The sequence below is a fragment of the Jaculus jaculus genome, chromosome 5 (assembly GCF_020740685.1).
Source record: "Jaculus jaculus isolate mJacJac1 chromosome 5, mJacJac1.mat.Y.cur, whole genome shotgun sequence".
Taxonomy (NCBI): domain Eukaryota; kingdom Metazoa; phylum Chordata; class Mammalia; order Rodentia; family Dipodidae; genus Jaculus; species Jaculus jaculus.
Window position 1 is genome coordinate 174,873,175 of NC_059106.1, and position 18,040 is coordinate 174,891,214.

At 47.2% G+C, this 18,040-nt stretch overlaps 1 protein-coding gene across 1 annotated transcript in view; it reads right to left on the reverse strand.

The window, feature by feature from the left end:
- Positions 1 to 325: 325 nt before the first annotated feature.
- Positions 326 to 18,040, reverse strand: part of Trim54 (tripartite motif containing 54) — a 30,654-nt gene continuing 12,939 nt past the window's right edge. Inside the window, exons 2-9 of the mRNA XM_045150808.1 lie at positions 12,154 to 12,326; positions 11,329 to 11,500; positions 2,421 to 2,516; positions 1,278 to 1,511; positions 1,048 to 1,070; positions 823 to 947; positions 619 to 711; positions 326 to 406 (exon numbers count right to left, since the gene is read on the reverse strand). Of these exons, the coding sequence (XP_045006743.1) occupies positions 396 to 406; positions 619 to 711; positions 823 to 947; positions 1,048 to 1,070; positions 1,278 to 1,511; positions 2,421 to 2,516; positions 11,329 to 11,500; positions 12,154 to 12,326 (927 nt within the window). The 3' untranslated portion in view covers positions 326 to 395. The remainder of the gene's footprint in view (positions 407 to 618; positions 712 to 822; positions 948 to 1,047; positions 1,071 to 1,277; positions 1,512 to 2,420; positions 2,517 to 11,328; positions 11,501 to 12,153; positions 12,327 to 18,040) is intronic.

The following is an 18,040-nucleotide window of genomic DNA, read 5'->3' on the forward strand; positions in this document are numbered from 1 at the left end:
TGTCGAAGAGCGTCTGGCTTCTGTCGCGGGCGCGAACAACCATAGTACGGTGGGACCCCATGGCAGGAATGCCACGGGGTGGGGGGGCTTGGGGACAAAAGCTTTCAGCCAGGCTCCTAGGGTCCAGGCTCCCTCGGCCTCCCCGCGTGCGCCCAGGTTCCGAACGGCACCGCCACCCACGCGCAGCACTGCCCTCGGGGCTCTGGGCGCACGAGTCGGTCGGGATAACACCGAAAAGGATAGAATGGTGGCCTGTGAAGGCAGACTGGGGGAGTGGGCAGCGAAAGGAGATACGGGCCTGGGACGCAAGAGTCCTTTATTGAGACCCTCTCCCGGGGTAGGGCGGGGAGGGGCGCCGGCTGGTGGCCCGGTGGCCTGCGCGCAGATGCTCCGAGTCAGTGCAGGCCTGGGACCGAGAAAGAAAGCCGGGTGGGCGGGGTGCTCCGAACGAAGCCCAGCTCCCCGCGGGCTTTCTTCGCGGCGTAGCCAGCCGGGTCTGCAAACCCCGGGGAGGGACCCGCGTGGAGAGCGAGCGTGCGCTCCCGCCGCCAGGGGCGCTCCGTGCGCAGTCCTGGTGCACCGGCCCGGAGCGCGGGAGCCCGTCTGCCCGGTTCTCACCTTCCGGCCCGTCCGGCCGGTCTTCCTCGGGGCCTGCGCTGCCCTCCTCAGTGTCCAAGGCCGTCTCCTCCTCGTCTTCATCCCCGCCAGCTCCTGGGTGGAAACAGGCCTGGTGAGGCAGAACCTAGGCTCTTCCGGCGTCCCGCCCGCCTCCGCCCCGTCCCGAGGGTGAGAGCGCGCCGCCCTCCCTTATTCCCGCCTCACCCGGCTGGAAGTCGATGGTCCGCAGCATGTCGGCCACGTGCTCCACGCTCACTGAGAACTGCTCCATGCTCTCGTAGCCCGGCTCTGGCCTTCCCGCCAGCTCCACCTTCGACATCGCCCCGACCCTACCAGGGGCCCCCAGCTCAGCTGGAGTCCTCAAGCCCCTCCCCAGAAGGAGAGAGCCGAGAGCCCTTTCCCACCCGTCCACCCCTCAGGTCTACTCACTTAGCGATCAGCTCCTTGGCCTGCTGCAGGGGAGAAAAGGAGGGAAGAGTGAGCCCCCAGCCAGCCCCCACCCTGCCCCATTTCCGATCTCACCAGTCCTGCGGGGTAGGTCGGGATGCACATCCCACTTCGTGAAAAGAGCACACAGGGAGTGGGGGGGGGGGGGCAAGTAATAAGATTAGAGCTCAGGCCCTGATTCCAGCACTGTGTGGATCTGCCACTCACCCTACCTGGAGGTAGAGCGCCATCTGCGGCTCCTCCATGGACTGGATAGCCGACTCCACCAGTTTAGAGGAGGCCTCCAGGTGGTCTCCGTACTGCCGGATGAGGCCCCGCACGCGCTGCAGCTTCTCCTCCTGCTCCCGGGCTAGAGCTTGCAGCAGCTCACCCTTGCGCTCCTCCAGCACGGCGCACAGGGTCTCAAACCTCTGGTTTAATAACTGCTTCTGCCTACGGCTGTTGTCCTGAAAGATGGGAGCAAGCCTGAATAAAAGCTTGGCTGATCCTCCAGAGCTGGGGGAGCAGGAGTTTTGATCCCCACTTAATGGAACTCACCGAGAGCCAAAAAGGAAAGTGACTGACACTGTGGTCACAGTCACATGGTGAGTTAGGGGCACAGTCACAAAGCTACCCAGATCTTTTCAGTAACATTAATGACAGCGTGATATTACAAAGTGGCATTACTGGGAGCCATCTATATCCCTGGCCCTGGCTGTGCTTCACATTGATTTCTAATTAATTCTCAAAATATTAAAACGAAATAGCTTCTGTGTCAACATCACTATTTTTTCATTCATTTTGATTTATTGAGGTAGGGTCTCTCTCTAGCCCAGGATGACCTGGATTTCATTATCTCAGGCTGGCCTCGAATTCACAGCAATCCTCCTACCTCAGCCACTCGAGTGCTGGGATTAAAGGCTGGTGCCACCACACCTGGCAATTAATTTATTTTTGAGACACAGTTTTGCTATTTAGCTAGCCTTGAAAGAGAAATCCTACTGCCTCAGCCTCCAGAGTGCCGTGTTTACGGGTGTGGGCCACTACAGCTTGCATATGCATGTATGTAGATAGATCTTGCCAAATGACCCCGACTAGTCTAGAACTTGAGTCCTCCTGCCTCTATTTTTTTAATGAAGTTAAAAACAAAACCAAGCACAGAGAAGCTAAGTAACTAGACCAAAGTCACAGAGCTAATGAACAGTGGAGCTAGGGCCCACACCCAGCAGTCAGGGCAAACACTACCCACCACTTCTAAGAGTCCAAAACTTTCTGGCCATTTTATCCAGAGGTCAAAGAGGAACAGTTCCCTTAGGAGCTCAGGGCTCCAGATCCACCCAATGTCTGTCCCCTCCACCCTTCCAGCCCAGGCTCACCTCAATGGTCTGGCACACCCCCTCCATCTGCGTGATCACTGCCTGCACACGGTCATTGCCTGCCACCAGCATCGCGATGCCATCGCTGAGCTCACTCTGTCACACACAGACCAGCTCTTAGAGCTGGGAGCCTCGGATTGAAGCTGTACCCTCTCACCTCACCAGGATAGCCTTGAAGATTGTCCCCCTCCCCCACCTGGAGTATATGGAGAGATCTGGAAGAGTGGGGAACCATTATAAAAATATGGTAGCGCTGTGCAGTCTACAAGCTCATCATGCCTGGCTTGGCTTTGCGTTACTTTCTAGTTAATTCTCAAAAGATGAAATGAGGGCTGGAGAGATGACTTAGCGGTTAAGGCACTTGCAGGAAAAGCCAAAGGACCCAAGTTTGATTGCCCAGTATCCATGTAAAGCCAGATGCACAAGGTGGCACATGTGTCTGGAGTTCGTTTACAAGTGGCTAGAGGCCCTTGTGAGCCCATTCTCCCCCACTCCCACCTCTTTCTCTCAAGTAAATAAATTCTATATATATGTATATATATGTGTGTGTGTATACTTTTTTTGTTTTTGTTTTTCAAGGTAGGGTCTCTCTCTAGCCCAGGTTGACCTGGAATTCACTATGTAGTCTTAGGCTGGCCTTGAATTCACAGCAATCATCCTACCTCTGCCTTCTGAATGCTGGATTAAAGGTATGCTCCACCATGCCCAGCCGAAAATATGTTTTAAAAAATATGAAATGGAGCTGGAGAGATGGCTTAGTGGTTAAGGCGCTTGCCTGCGAAGCCTAAGAAGGCAGGCTTGAATCTCCATGTCCCATGTATACAGACTCACAGTGACGCAAGTGTACAATGTTGCATATGTGCCACCAAGGGACACATGCATCTGGAGTTGTTTATAGCGGCTGAAAGTCCCTGGTGTGACTATTCTCTCTCTCTAAAATAAATAAGTGAATAAATATAAAATGAGGTAGCCACTATGACACTATTAACATCACTGTTGTTTTTTGGGTGGGGGTGTTTTGAGGTAGGGTCTCACTCTAGTTCAGGCTGACTTGGAATTCACTATGTAGTCTGAGGGTGGCCTCAAATTTACAGTGATCCTATCTCTGCCTCCTTAGTACTGGGATTAAAGGCATGTGCCATCATGCCCGGCTCCATTTTACTTATTTATTTATTTTGTGTTTATAGGCACACCAGGGCCTCCCATGGCTGCAAACACACCAGACATATGCCACTTTTTGCATTGGGGATATGAACCTGGTCTAGCAAGCTTTGTAAGCAAGCATCTTCAACTGCTGAGCCATTCCAACCTTTCATTTAAAAATTTTTTTTATTTATATATTTGTTGAAGAGAGAGAAAGAAAGAGAGAGAATAAGAATAGGCATGCCAGGGCTTCTAGCCACTGCAAATGAACCCCAGATGTATGTGCCACCTTGAGCATCTGGCTTATGTGGAACCTGGAGAATCACACGTAGGTCCTTAGGCTTTGCAGGGAAGTGCCTTAACCACTAAGCCATTTCTCTAGCCCTTCATTTAAAAAAATATATTTGTTTATTTGAGAGGTGGGGGGAAGAGGCAGAGAGAGAGAAAGAGAGAACATGGGTGTGCCAGGGCCTCTAGCCACTGCAAACAACTGAACTCTAGATGCATGAGCCACCTTGTACATCTGGCTTTATGTGGGTACTGGGGAATCAAATGTGGGTTGTTAGGCTTTACAGTCAAACACCTTAACTGCTGAGCCGTCTCTCCAGCCTACATGTACTACTTTTTGTGTCTGACTTTACGCGGGTAGATAGGGAATTGAACCCAGGCCAGCAGACTTAATTCATTTTTGAGATAAGGTTTTGCTATAGTTTAAGCTAGCCTTGATCAAGAAATCCTACTGCTAGCCAGGCATGGTGGCACACGCCTTTAATCCCAGCACTTGGGAGGCAGAGGTAGGAGGATCGCCATGAATTCAAGGCTGGGATAAAAGGTGTGTGTCACCATGACTGGCCCTATATATGTGTGTGTTGTGTGTGTGTCCATGTGCGTAACAAGACCATACAATGGCTAGCTGTGGTTGTAGTAATGATGTAACCTGTAACCCTAGTTACTAGAGAGGCTGGCACAAGAGGATAACAAGTTCAAGGGCAGCCCAGATAATATATGGTAGGCAAATGCTCTATTACTGAGCTAGATTCTCATCTATGCTTGGGCAATATGGAATGATCCCATCCTCGGGGCATGGTGGTACATGTCTTTAATCCCACTACTTGGGAGATAGAGGTAGGAGGGTCACTGTGAGTTTGTGGCCATCCTGAGACAACATAATGAATCCCAGGTTAACCTGGGCTAGAACAAAACCCCACCCCGAAACTCTTCCCTCACACACCAAAAAAAAACTTTCCAAGAATAACAAAACAAAGCAAAATTTCAAGACAAACAAAAAGCCAGGCATGGTAGCGCATGCCTTTAGTCCCAGCACTTGGAAAGCAGAGGTAGGAGGATCGCTGTGAGTTCAAGGCCACCCTGAGACTACATAGTGAATTCCAGGTCAGCCTGTGCTAGAGTGGGACCCTACCTCAAAAAACAAAACACAAAACAAAACAAAACAAAAGGCAAGTTTGACAAAGAACCAGGTAAAGTTTGTATAAGTTAAAGTACAATTGTTGTTGAAGTAAGCCAGGGGGTGAATTAAGTGATAGAATTTTCAGACGAAAGAATTAGTGAGCACAAAAGGACTTTAAGACAAAAAAAAAAGAAAAAAGAAAAAAAAAGCAGAATGCAACAGCACTGGGAGGTGAGAGGATGAGGATAAGGTTTAACATTTGTCCCATAGGACTATCAAAATGAGCTAATAAAGAGAATGAAGAAGAGGTAATATTAGCTGAATGCGTATCTCTAAGAATAGTTGAGAATTGATGGAAGACATGAATCTATTGGTAAAGCATTTAGCCAGTGCCTGGCACATATTGGGTGTTTGGAGAATGTCTGCTCCTTTCATATTTGGTGACAGACAAACAGACATACATACACATGCTGTGGTGGCCCACACCTGCAAAACCCGGCATTCTGAAAGTTGAGGCAGTAGGTTTTCTTTCTTTTTTTGGTTTTTGGAGGTAGGGTTTCACTCTAGCCCAGGCTGATCTGAAATTCACTATGTAGTCTTTAATCCCAGCACTCAGGAGGCAGAGGTAGGGGGATTGCTGTGAGTTTGAGGCCCCCTGAGACTGCATAGTGAATTCCAGGTCTGCCTGGACTAGAGCGAGACCTAGCCTCGGGGAGAGGGAAGAAAAAGAAAAGAAAATATTTGGAGGCTGGATAGATAGTTCAGCAGTTAAAGGCTCTTTCTTGCAAAGTCTGATGACCTGGGTTTGATTCCCCCAGTGTCCATGTACAAGGTGGCACATGCATCTGGAGTTTGTTTGCAGCAGCAGGAGTGCTTGCGTACCTATACACACTCATACACTGTCTTCCTTCCTCCCTCTTTCTATCAAATAAATAATTACTTTTTAGTTTTTTTATAAATAATTATTTTCATAGGTACTTATCATGAATAATGGTTGCTAGGAGGCATGTACAAGTTCATTGTTTGGAGAAAGATGTAAGCTCAGCTCCATACAGGCGGGGGTCCCGGGTTGCCAGAAGGTTGCTATGTGCCTTGTATAGGAGAAGGCTATGTTTACCGCCCAAGTCGATCAGTGTCTAGGGTGGCTAAACTATTCCCCATGCCTGCCTGTTGTAGGGAGGGTTCCTTGGGAGAAACAAAGTTCACCCCAGACCTTTCCTCTCCTCCTGCTTCCCTGCCTCCCCCTCTCCTGGCAACCTACCAGAACACAAAACTTCCTCCCTGGGGGCTTGCTGCCTACACTCAGATTGAATTGTCATGGACCCAGGGCTAATCTGGATAAAAGTTTAACAGGGCTGCACAACCCCAAAGCACAAAGCTCACTGCTATCCCTCAAGCATTATCGTGCAGCAGCCCTCGGCCGCCCCCCCCCCCCCAGCCCGGCTCCATTCACCCCCAGCTACTACTGGAGAACTGGAAAGACATACTTGGCTTTGCAGTCAAGACAGGGTCGGGGGTAAGGACAGAGGGTTTTATATGCAGGTTTTATTTTATTCATTTTTTTCCTCGAGGTAGGGTCTCACTCTAGCTCAGGCTGACCTGGAATTTACTTTGTTGCCTCAGGGTGGCTTTGAATTCATGGTGATCCTCCTACCTCTGCCTCCGGAGTGCTGGGATTAAAGGCATAAGTCACCACGCCAAGCTATTCTATTTTTTTTTAATTTTTTTTTTTAAATATTTATTTATTTATTTATTTGAGAGCGACAGACACAGAGAGAAAGACAGATAGAGGGAGAGAGAGAGAATGGGCGCGCCAGGGCTTCCAGCCTCTGCAAACGAACTCCAGACGCGTGCGCCCCCTTGTGCATCTGGCTAACGTGGGACCTGGGGAACCGAGCCTCGAACCGGGGTCCGTAGGCTTCACAGGCAAGTGCTTAACCGCTAAGCCATCTCTCCAGCCCTTTTTTTAATTTTTTATTTTTATTTATTTATTTGAGAGTGACAGAGAGAGAGAGAGAGGGAGAGAGAGAGAGAGTCAGAGAGAGAATGGGCGCGCCAGGGCCTCCAGCCACTGCAAACGAACTCCAGACACATGCGCCCCCTTGTGCATCTGGCTAATGTGGGTCCTGGGGAATCAAGCCTCGAACCGGGGTCCTTAGGCTTCACAGGCAAGTGCTTAACCACTAAGCCATCTCTCCAGCCCCTATCCTATTTTTAATATATAGGTTATTTATTTATTTGAGAGAGTGAGAGAATTACGTACAGGGTCTCTAGTTACTGCAAACTCTAGACACATGGGCTGCCTTGTGCATCTGGCTTATGTGGGTCTTGAGGAAACAAACCTGGATCCTTTGGCTTTGCAGGCAAACACCTTAACCACTAAGCCATCTTGCTAGCACTTTTTTTTTTTCGAGGTAGGGTCTCACGCTAGCTCAGGCTGACCTAGAATTCACTATGTAGTCTCAGAGTGGCCTTGAACTCTTGGCAATCCTCCTATCTCTGCTTCCTGAGTGCTGAGAGTAAAGGCATGAGCCACCACACCCAGCTTTTGATAATTTTATATATGTATACAATATATTTTCATCATGTTCACCCCTTCTCTTTTCCTGTCCTGTTCACCTTCTCTTGTCCTTCCCCTACCTCCCCTACTTGACCTCTCTGTTCTTTGGAAAGAGTATCTAAAGCCAGCAGGTGCTTTTTCCATTCCAGTCTTCGTTTCTATTTGCCTTTGCAGAGGATCAAACCCTGGGCCTGTTAGCACAGCAGGTGAAGACTCCCTAGTACTGAGCTTATACACATCTAATCCTGCAGGGAAGTTTTAAATTTACTATCTTTCTCTCTGAAGTTAGATTGTTGAAGTCTACAGAATAAACTGATGATTCATAGAGGATGGAAAGAAGTGCATTGAAAATGTATGACATGCCTAAGGTGGAGTTTATGAGACCCAAAGAGGACCAAGTCTGTGGTACTGACAGAAGATTTCAAGTATAGTTCCCTCCTTCCCACTCTATCTCCAAGCTCCATCGGAGGAATTAGTGTTAAAATAAAAAAAAATTTCCAGGCATGGTGGTGCACACCTTTAATCCCAGCACTCAGGAGGCAGATGTAGAAACATCGCTGAGTTCAAGGCCACCCTGAGACTCCATAATGAATTCCAAGTCAGCATAGGCTAGAGTGAGAGACTCTACCTTGAAAAAACAAAACAAAAAACCCCAAAATTTTATTTATGAGGAGAGAGAGTAAGAGCATGCTAGGGCCTCCAGACTGTGTGCTACTTTGTGTATCTGGCTTTTGTGGGTACTGGGGATGAACCTGGGCCAGCAGGCTTTGCAAACAAGTACTCTTAACCACAGAGCCATCTTCCCAGCACAGAATTAGTGTTAAGATCAAGCTCTGTATGTTCATTCTTTATTTTAATTTTTTTTTTTTTTTTGGTTTTTCAAGGTAGGGTCTCACTCTGGCTCAGGCTGACCTGAAACTCACTCTGTAGTCTCAGGGTGGGCTCGAACTCTCAGCGATCCTCCTACCTCTGCCTCCCGAGTGCTGGGATTAAAGGCGTGCACCACCACGCCCGGCTCTCTTTATTTTAATTTTTAAAATTTATGATCCTCCTACCTCTGCCTCCCAAGGGCTGGGGTTAGTTGGTTTTTTAAGGTAAGGTTTCACTCTAGCCCAGGCTGACCTGGAATTTACTATGTAATCTCAGGGTGGCCTTGAACTCACAGCAATTCTCCTACCTCTACCTCCTGAGTGCTGAGATTAAAGGTGTGTACCACCACGCCCGGCTCATTTATTATTATTATTATTTGTTTTATTGTTTTATTTTTATTTATTTATTTGACAGACAGAGAGAGGAAGAGGCAGAGAAAGAGACAGAGAGAGAGGATGGGCAGGCCGGGGCATCTAGCCTCTGCAAACAAACTCCAGATGCATGCGCCCCCTTGTGCATCTGGCTAACATGGGTCCTGGGGAATCAAGCCTCGAAACTGGGGTCCTTAGGCTTCACAGGCAAGCGCATAACCGCTAAGCTATCTCTCTAGCCCTTATTATTTGTTTTTGAGGTAGGGTTTCACTCTAGTCCAAGCTGACATGGAATTCACTATGTAGTCTCAGTCAGGGTGGCCTCCAACTCTCAGCAATCCTCCTACCTCTGCCTCCTGAGTGCTGGGATTAAAGGCCTGTGGAACCATGCTGAGCCTTTATTTTTATTTTTAATTTTTGGCTTTTTGAGGTAGGGTTTCACTCTGGTCCTGGAATTCACTGTGTAGCCTCAGGGTGGCCTTGAACTCATGGTGATCCTCCTATCTTTGCCTCACGAGTGCTGGGATTAAAGGCCCAGCTTTATTTTTATTTTTATTTTTTTGGGGGGATGGACACACCAGCACTTTCAGCCTGCTGCAAACAAACTCCAGACACATCCACCCCCTTGTGGTGCATGTGCGGCATTGTGTGCTTGCATCATTGTGCGTCTGACTATGTGGGACCTGGAGATTTGAACAAGAGTTCTTAGGCTTCACAGGCAAGAGCCTTAACTGCTAAGCCCTTTCTCCAGCGATGTTCATTTATTATATTCTTTCTTTCCCATCTTCTCAAAAGCATTTTAGCCAGGTGTGGTAGTACATGTCTATAATCCCAGTTCTACAGAGGCTGAAATAGGAGGATCATCATGAGTTCAGGCCGGCCTAAAGTAAAGTGAGTTCCAGGTCAGTCTGGGCTACAGTGAGACCCTACCTTGAAAAAAAAAAGAAAGAAAAAGCGTTTTATTCATAGTGAGTTTCTACTCCTTAGTATCTAAATTCCTTAAGGGTCTAAACTATAAATTTTGCTCTTGCTGACTTTATTCATGAAGTACATTCCTTTGTGTATCTTCATCTGTGATCAAAGATTGTATTGACTTTTTTTTTTTTCTTTGAGGTAGGGTGTCTCTCTAGCCCAGGCTGACCTGGAATTCACTATGTAGTCTCAGGGTGGCCTCGAACTCATGGTGATCCTCCTACCTCTGCCTCCCAAGGGCTGGGGTTAAAGGCCTGTGCCACCACGCCCAGCACATCTGGCTCTTTATATGGGTGCTGGGGATTGAACACAGGTCCTTACGCAGCAAGTACTCTTACCACGGAGTCATCTCCCCTGCCTCGACTATTTTGAGACAAGGGTGAGAATAGCCCAGGCTGGCCTTGCACTTGATAGGTAGCTGAAAATGCTTGACCTTCTGATGTACATGCTTGTACCCTTGAGTACTAGGACTACGGGCATGTGCCACCACACTGGTTATGTGGTGCTGGAGATGAAAGACAGTGCTGCATACGTGTTAAGCAAGCACTCTACCAGCTGTGCCTCACAACCGGCTCATGCGAGGGCCTCTGGCCTTCCTTGCTGGTGGCAACTGCTAGAAGTAGGCACTTGCACGGGCTAGAGAGTTGGCTTAGCAATTAAGGTGCTTGCCTGCAAAGCTAAAGGACCATGGTTTGATTCTCCAAGACCCATGTAAGCTAGAAGCACATGATGACACATGCATCTAGAGTTTGTTTGCAGTAGCTGAAGGCTTTGGTGTGTCCATATTCTCCTCTCTCTCTCTCCCCTGCCTTTCTCTCTCAAATAAATAAAAATATGTTTTAATAAGAAGAAGGTACTTGCACCCTATGTTTTTGTTTATTATTATTATTATTTTATTTATCATTGTAAGTGAACTCCAGAAGCATGTGCCACCATGCACATCTGGCTTACATGAATACTGGAGAACTGAACCTGGGTCCTTAAGCTTTGCAGGCAAGCACCTTAACCACTAAGCCATCTCTCTAGTGCACTCTGTGTTTCACAAGTGAGGAAGTTAGGACCAGATAAATCAATAACCTCCTCAAGGCCACACAAAGAGTCAAACATGGGGCTGGAGAGATGGCTTAGTGGTTAAGGCATTTGCCTGCAAAGCCAAAGGACCTCTGTTCAATTCCCTAGGGTCCACATAAGCCTGATGCACAACATGGCGCATGTGTCTGGAGTTCTTTTACAGTGGCTGGAGGCTCTGGCACACCCATTCTCTTCCTCTCTCTCCCTCTCTGCCTCCCTCTCACTCTTTCAAATAAGTAAAAATAAAATAAAAAGATGTTACCAGGTAGGCAGGCCTTTCTTAAAAAAAAAAAAAAGAGTCAAACATGGAACTAAAGCTTTAGACTTGATCTCTTAGTCTAACCTGCATATCCAACCTGTGCCCAGGATAGCTATGAATGCAGCCAAACACATTCATAGATGACAACATCATGTTAAAATGTCAAAAGGTTGGACAACTCTGTCAACTAGACCTTAACCAAGTGCAGTAAGAGGCTGGCTCTGTCCTAAACCACTGCTCCCGATGCTTGATACCTTCTGGCGTTTGTAAATGGCGGGCAGTGGGGCCACCTCGCAGTCCTTGTGGGCACCAAAGACCTTGCAGAGAGAGCAGGTGGGCACTTCACAGCTCAGGCAATAGATGTTGATCTTCTCATCCTCATGCTCTTCACACATGAGATGCTGCTCTGCCTTGGAGTGCAGTGGCCTGGTGGGGGGCATGATCAGGGCATTCTTGAGGGTCAGGGGCCAGGCCTAGGGGAGTCAGCCTGAGTGTGTACCTTTTCTTCAGCTTCCACCAACCACCGCCTTCTCCACCCCTGAAGTTGGCGCTGTGCCTGTCAGTGATATCTGCAATGGTCTCAGTTTGGAAAAGAGGCAGAGGCCTGGGCCCAAGAAGAGTCCATTTCAGGGATGGAGAGATGGCTTAGTGGTTAATGTGGTTACCTGTGAAGCCTAAGGATCCAGGTTCAATTCCCCATTACCCACATAAGCCAGATGCACAAGGTGGCACATGCATTTGGCGTTCATTTGCAGTGGCTAGAGGCCCTAGTGCACCCATTTTCTCTCTCTCTCTAATAAATAAATGAAAGTTAAAACAAAAAGAAGCAAAGGTCTCCACAGGACAGGAACTCATGCAGGCTGGTGAAGTAAAGGGTACTGGGGTGGGCTGTGACTCTGGACCAAGAGGAAGAGTGAGGGTGAAACCCTGGCCAGCGCGAGTCAATCCTACCTCCTGGATCCACTCTCTGTCTAAATTGAAGAGCGAGCCAATGGTTCCCATACCTGTTCTGGCCCTGATGGTCCCCTTCTGAGGGTCACACCCTGCTCTACAGAGAGGAAGTGGCCCAGGTGGCTCACCGGGAAGACTCCTGCTTGTAGATGTCAATAATGTTCTCCACTAGCAGGTTTCGTTGCAGTCCGTAGACTCCATGTCTGTCCAGGACAACCTCATGCCTGCAAGATGGGCAGCGAAAACGGCCCCCAGAAGACACAGCCGTGGAACCCCGAGATTGCCACAGAGGATTCGAGGCCTGTGGGGACAGGTAACAGGAGAGTAGAGGCAGTGAAACATGAAAGACTGGAAGGTGGGTCAGGTTTTGTATGCAACACCAAGATGATCTTGAATTCCAGATCCCCCTGCCTTTACCTCCCAATTGCTGAGATTGCAGGTGTGCCCCACTATGTATGTCTCCTTTATAATTTCCAAATTTCTTATGAGGACTTTGGAGTTTGGAAAAAAGGAAAACAAAACAACAACACTTTTATTTTAAAATGCAAGGCTGGCATTTGGCGCACGCCTTTAATCCCAGCACTTGGGAGGCAGAGGTAGGAGTATTGCCGAGCCCGAGGCCACCCTGAGACTACGTAGTGAATTCCAGGTCAGCCTGGACTAAAGCTGGACCCTACCTCAAAAAATAAAAATAAATAAAAAAACCCAAAACCAAATCAAACCAAACAAAATGTAATGCTCAGACACGACATGAACAACAGGGGGCGCTAGAATACCATAATAAAGAGAAGCCAATAGACTACCAGATGGCACTGCCTTGGGACTTCCAGTCAGGGTAGGCAGGGAGCAAGGACAGAGCAAATGGGAAGAGCCTGGGGAGACAGGGGGTCTGCAGGAGTTCAGATTCAAAATCAGGGTCAGTGAGGGAAACTGAAAACGTGTATTTTACCTCAGAAGACTTTAAGTCCAAGCATGCGGATTTGAACTTGGTCTTAGGAGAGAGAAGCAAACATCTAATAGAGATAATGGAAATAGATGGGAAAAGAAAGACCAGCTAGGCAGAAAGTGTCAGTCAGTACCAGTGACAGATCCCACCCTCAGATAGTGGCAGCAGTTTTGAAAATCCTAGAGAGACAGAGGTGGAATCAGTGGGATTAGTCAGTCACTTGAATGTCGGGTGCTGAGGAGAGGAGGGATTGGAAGAGATTCTGGAGTTGTGAGCCTGGATACTTGGGAAGACACAGTGCCTCTAAAGAGTGTCAACTGTGAGCACAGTTCAGGAAGTCTATGAACTTAGATGGGAAATAGTTGCATCTCCTTTCCTTCCTTCTTTACTTCCTCTTTCCCTCTTTCCTTCCTTCCTTCCTTCCTTCCTTCCTTCCTTCCTTCCTTCCTTCCTTCCTTCCTTCCTTCCTTCCTTCCTTCCTTCCTTCCTTCTTTCTTTCTTTCTTTCTTTCTTTCTTTCTTTCTTTCTTTCTTTCTTTCTTTCTTTCTTTCCAAGGTAGGGTCTCACTCTATCTCAGGTTGACCTTGAATTCACTATGTAGTCTCAGGGTGGCCTCAAACTCATGGCAATCCTCCTACCTCTGCCTCCCAAGTGCTGGGATTAAAGGCATGGGCCACCATGCTCAGCATATATATATATCTCAAGAGAGAATGGGTGTGCCAGGGCTTCTAGCCACTTCAAACAAACTCCAGACACTTGTACCGCCTTGTGCATTTGGCTTTATGTGAGTACTGGGGAATTGAACCTGGATCCTTTGGCTTTGCAGGCAAGTGCCTTAGCTAAGCCACTTCTGCACTAACCTGAGCAGAAATTCCTCATTTCCCTCAATGAGAATGCATACCACAAACCATAGTAGTTTTAGCAACACCTATAACTTCCCACCTACAGAAATCACAGCTGCTTTCATGTCTCATTACATTGTACACAAAAATAGTTTACAGTAGTGATTAGGCCTATTGTTGGATCTATTTATGGTGCAGATCAAGAAGCAGAAACTAGCTAGGCATGGTGGCGCATGCCTTTAATCCCAGCACTTGGGAAGCAGAGGTTGGAGGATTGCCATGAGTTTGAAGCCACCCTGAGATTACATAGTGAATTCCAGTTCAGCCTGGGTTAGAGCAAGACCCTACCTAAAAAAAAAAAAAAAAAAAAAAAGGAGGAGGGGGAGAAGCATAAGTGGGGAGTAAAGGCATGCACCACCATGCCCGGCACAGTGGAGGTTTTTATTCCCAAGAAACCAACCTTCCTCGCTGTGGAAGCAGTATCCCAAATCCTGATACAAAGTTGCAACTCACAATTTCAGTAAACTAGTCTCATGTTAAGGAGACCTGACCAAGCTGGACTGAGGAAGTTCTAGTGCCCCACTGGGTATGGTGGCACACACCTATAGTCTTAGCACTTATGAGACTGAGGCAAGAGGATGGCTGCAAGTTGGTGGCCAGCCTGGGTTACATTGTGAGTACCAGGCCAGGATAGCAGGCCTATATAGCACAATCCTGTAGTTAATCTGGGAATGATGGTTCATGCCTTCAAAACCAGCCTGGGCTACAGAGTGAGTTCCAGGTCAGCTGGGCTAGAGAGTGAAACCTTGTCTCAAAAACAAACAAAGAGCTGGGTGTGGTGGCACACACTTTTAATCCTAGCACTTGGGAGGCCAAAGTAGGAGGATCGCCATGAGTTCGAGGCCACCCTGAGACTACATAGTGAATTCCAGGTCAGCCTGAGCTAGAGTGAAACCCTACCTTGGAAAAGAAAAAAAAAAAAAAAATCACAAAAACAAGCCACACATGGTGGCATACACCTTTAATCCCAGCACTCAGGATGCAGAGGTAGGGGGATTGCCATGAGTTCAAGGCCTCCCTGAGACTAATTCCAGGTCAGTCTGGGCTAGAGTAAGACCCTACCTCAACTGTCTCCCCCCAAAACACAAAATCACAAAAATAAAATGACAATAACGAAGCGCGGTACCTGATAGTACTGTGTCTTAAGGGTGGAATGAGACAGAATTCATCTCATTCCTAGACTCCTTTTCGTGAGAGAAAGCATCTTTCTTTTGGGGTAGGCCCCTCTCTAAGTCCCTCTCTAGCTGGCCCTCCTCCAGATAGGCTGCTCTGGAGCAACGTTCTTCCTGTGCCTTCTGCTAATAATAACAACTTGCTTCTCAGAATCAAGTGCCCACAGTGAAGCAGGGGTAGGTACAGAAATACACTGAAGACTTGCTTTCAAGCAGTTTGGACGTGAATAGAGTTTACAAATACAGAAACACATGGCAAGATATTTGTGTCAAATCCCACAGCAACAACTTTGTGCTCATCAAAGTTCTTGGTAGTTGAGTGGATGCAAGTGTTTGGGGGGGAGAAGGAGGGAGATATTAGAGGGGGGATTAGTGTCATATTTTGCAGTTTTCCATTTCAGATCAGAAAAAAGGTGAAAGACATGTTAGTGCTCTACAGAGAATTATAATAGCACCTAAAAAGAAAACTGAAAGGAGGATAGAAGAAAGCTAGCTACTTTCTGGCAGTTTCAGTCAGAGATTGAGAACCGGAGAGAACCAGGAGATGCCACTTCATGTGACACCTTGCCCTGACACAAGAATGGAACTCTTGGGCTGGAGACATGGTTTAGTGGTTAAGGCGCTTGCCTGCAAAGCCTAAAGACCCATGTTTGACTCTCCAGATCCCATAAGTCAGACACATATCGGTGAGGCAAGCACAAGGTAGCATATGCCCACTAAGTGGCACAAGTGCCTGGAGTTTGAGTGCAGTGGTGGAGGCCCTGGTACCTTTTCTTTCCCTGTACCTCTTTGTCGCTTCCTCTCTCTAAAATAATTTTTTAGCTGGGTGTGGTGGCACACGCCTTTAATCCCAGCACTTGGGAGGCAGAGGTAGGAGGATTGCTATGAGTTTGAGGCCACCCTGAGACACCATAGTGAATTCCAGGTCAGCCTGGGCTAGAGTGAGACCCTACCTCGAAAAACCAAAAAAAAAAAAAACAATAATAATAATAATAATTTTTTTTTAAAAAAAGAATGGAATCCTTGGCAGAAATGGAACTCACTGATCTACAGTACCCCTGCTATCCAACCTAGCCCACTGGTTCAGTTGGGCTGGCTCTGGGATCCACCATCCAAATCTACAAACCCATCAGGTCTTCCCCTTGTTGTCTTCCGCCAGCCACTAGCTCCACCCATCTCTGCTCTGCTTTTCTAGCTCTGCTGGGTTCTGCCTGCCTTTCTTCTCTCCGGCCACAGGGACACAGGTGAGTCTAGCTTCCCTCTTGGGTTGGTGTGGGGAGAGCATAATACAGTTTCTTGGTCTTGGAGAACTTCTCTGCTTGTCTCTGCTTTGTAGTCTAGGATAATTTCTCACTTTGATTACACACATGATTTTCCTCTGGTCTCTGAATCTTACCATGTGTGTATTTCCCTTACACTCTATATCTACCAAGTGGGTGCTCTCACTAACTCCAGGCTTACCTGCTACCTGTGTAATTTCCTTAAACTCAGGGTAACCATGAGTGTAACTCTCTTTATTACTTATCCTCTGAATTTCTTGTTCTCTGCTTTATTTTTCCCCTTTTTCTTTCTTGAGCCTCACCACTTGCCCTCTTAATTTCCCTCCATAGGAAAGCACACTGCAGATGCCATGCGTGTTCCTTCTAAATCTCCTTACACAGCTCCTAAATTCTGTCCTCCATGTGCTTGTGGCTCTACTTCAATCTTTCTCTGAAAGCCTCAGTTTCTCTTAAACGGGCTTTATGAACTCCTGCCATGTCCTTGCTGCTCTACTCCAGCCTCCCCCCATCCCTCAGGGGGCATGGTGGCACATGCCTTTAATCCCAGCAGTGTTTTCCACATGAGAGTGTGTTTCCTACTTCCTACATATTTATGACTCTGCTCCAGCCTCCCACAATTTGCTACTTCTTTCTAAATAAACTTAATAGTTTATAATTTATATCCTTTTGAGGGGGGGGTTCGAGGTAGGGTCTCAATCTAGTCCAGGCTGGCCTGGAATTCACTATGTAGTCTCAGGGTGGCTTTGAACTCACAGTGATCCTCCTGAGTGCTGAGGTTAAAGGCATGCAGTACCACACCAACTCTCTCTCCATTTCTTTATCCTCTCAAATAAATAAATAAATAAATAAATAAATAAAAGAAACTTTTATTTTTTAAAAGCTAGCTTGGTCTACATAGCAAGTACCAGAGCACCTGGGTTACCCTATCTCAAAAAAATAAAAGAAAAAGAAAATAAAAGAGAGAGAGAGAAGAAAGAAAGAAGGAAAGGAAGAAAAAGAAAAAACTTACAAAAGTAATATGCAAAAATGGAAATAATGGGGCTTGGAGAGACAACTCAGCAGTTAAGGCACTTGCCTGCATAGCCTAACAACCTCGGCTGGATTCCCAGTATCCACATAAAGCCAGGTACACAAAGTGGCACATGCATTTGGAGTTCATTTGCAATGGTTGCCTCTGCTTTGTAGTCTAGGATAATTTCTCACTTTGATTACACTCTGTCTGTCTCTCTTCTTTCCCTCCTTTTCTCTCTCTCTGTTCGCAAATAAATAAATATGAAAATAATTGTGTTGGTTGAATAAGGATTAGATAATTGGTATTTTTTCCAAATCCTTAATCCTGTTCAGCATTTTCTTCCCCCCTTTTACTTAGATTGTTGAAACAGGGTCTTAAACTCACTATATAAGTGAAGATGGCTTTGAACTTCTAACCCATTCTCCAACCCCTCAGCCAACCAAGTGCTAGGATTATAGGTGTGTACCACCAGGCCCAGTTTTGTTCAAAATTTTCTTTTTCTTTTCTTTTTTTTTTTTTTTTTGTGGGTTGGGGTGGGGGAGTTTCAAAGAAGTGTCTCACTGCAGCCCAGGCAGATCTGGAACTCACTCTGTAGACCCAGGCTGACCTCAGACTCACAGTGATCCTCCTACCTTTGCCTCCTGAGTGTTGGGATTAAAGGTATGTGCCACCACAGTCAGCATCATTTTTTTCCCCCTTAGTT